Source organism: Octopus bimaculoides, chromosome 2 (assembly GCF_001194135.2).
Source record: "Octopus bimaculoides isolate UCB-OBI-ISO-001 chromosome 2, ASM119413v2, whole genome shotgun sequence".
Lineage (NCBI taxonomy): Eukaryota > Metazoa > Mollusca > Cephalopoda > Octopoda > Octopodidae > Octopus > Octopus bimaculoides.
Genome location: NC_068982.1, coordinates 186,071,707 through 186,073,165, shown reverse-complemented (window position 1 = coordinate 186,073,165; position 1,459 = coordinate 186,071,707). Strand labels below are relative to the sequence as shown.

The 1,459-nt window shown below is 40.0% G+C and overlaps 1 protein-coding gene across 1 annotated transcript in view; it reads left to right on the top strand.

Moving 5' to 3' along the window:
- Nucleotides 1-1,265, top strand: part of LOC106873288 (uncharacterized) — a 10,541-nt gene extending 9,276 nt beyond the window's left edge. Inside the window, exon 5 of the mRNA XM_014920594.2 lies at nucleotides 868-1,265. Coding sequence (XP_014776080.2) covers nucleotides 868-1,201 — 334 coding nt within the window. The 3' untranslated portion in view covers nucleotides 1,202-1,265. The remainder of the gene's footprint in view (nucleotides 1-867) is intronic.
- The last annotated feature ends 194 nt before the right edge of the window (nucleotides 1,266-1,459 follow it).

The following is a 1,459-nucleotide window of genomic DNA, read 5'->3' as shown; positions in this document are numbered from 1 at the left end:
CTGGTTTTGAGAAGCTTAATTTCTCAAGATTGGTATTTAGGCAGCGTGTTACATATCCCAGGGCCCCAATAATTACAGGTATAAACCTGAACTTGTATGTATGTATGTATGTATGTATGTATGTATGTATGTACGTTTGTATGCATGTATATATGTATGCATGTATGAATATATATGTGTGTATGTATTTATATGTATGTATTGATGTATGTGTATATGTATGTGTATGCGCGTGTCTGTGTATGTATGTGTGTATATCCAGCGTTGAGGCCTGCATCCTTTGCCGTCTTCATTGGGTTTACCATGTGATTCGGATGCCGGGCAACTGGCTCCCAAAGAGGGTCCCCTTCAAGGAGATCGAGACTGAAAAGTAGGCCCCATGGACGTCCAAAGTTTCGTTTTCATGATTCTCTCAAGCAGTCTCTCATTTTATGCGGCGTCCTTCCCAATGGGTCGGAGCCCCTGGCTGTAAATCAGAAGGCATGAATGTCCGTGTGTTACACTGGCGTAGAACGCTTTGAAATCGAACGCAGGAGATTGCATAAAGAAAGAAGGAGACATCGGCATCAACCCCTTGCAGAAGTCGTTCGGGATCCCTTTCAGTGCTCTCGGGGTCACAAGATCTGGCTGTCCCGTGTTGGTCTTGTCAGCCGTGTCCGCGCTCATGAGAAACAATGTACGGAGGACAATTAGTGTCTTGTATGCATATATAGATTGTGAAGTCCCAGACAACTTGATCCTTAAAATCATTATTTACACCAACGGTAAATGTACTCAGCTGCTGTTCCTAAATCCGCTTTAAAATAATCACATTATTCTACCATTTATAATATATTTATAATATTTATAATATATTCAATATTTCAGGAAACGAAAAAGGAAACACAACATCAAAAAAGTTGCTCCTAAGGCGCACAGCTCAGACGAGAATATTTACGATAACGCCAAACAAGTGCCAGATGACGTGGAATCGGTGAACGATACGACACAATTCTGCTCCAAGACTTGCCAAACGGATTTTGACTCACTGTCTGAGATCGACAAAAAGACGCCCTCTTCTGCTAATAATGAGGCAGACATGAATAAATCAACAGAATTATCAACGTCAGATAATGGGTGTGTTAATAAAGCTTTTGAATCAGCGAATGATACAGGAAGTGGAGACGCCGCTATTACAGTTGAATCGCGAACGGAAAGTTGAAATGTATTTATATATAAATAAAAGAAATTCGCGTTAATACATTCGCGTATACATACACACACAAGCTCTCTCTCTCTCTTTTTTCTCTCTCTCACTTTATTCTTCTCTCTCTCTCTCTTTCATACACACATACACTCACACATACACACGTACACATATGTCGTACATAAAAATGTTATTTGTCATTTCTATCAACTGACTGTTTTAGTACACCCATCCCAGACAGAAAAGTGATTGAACACTAAACACTAATAGGTT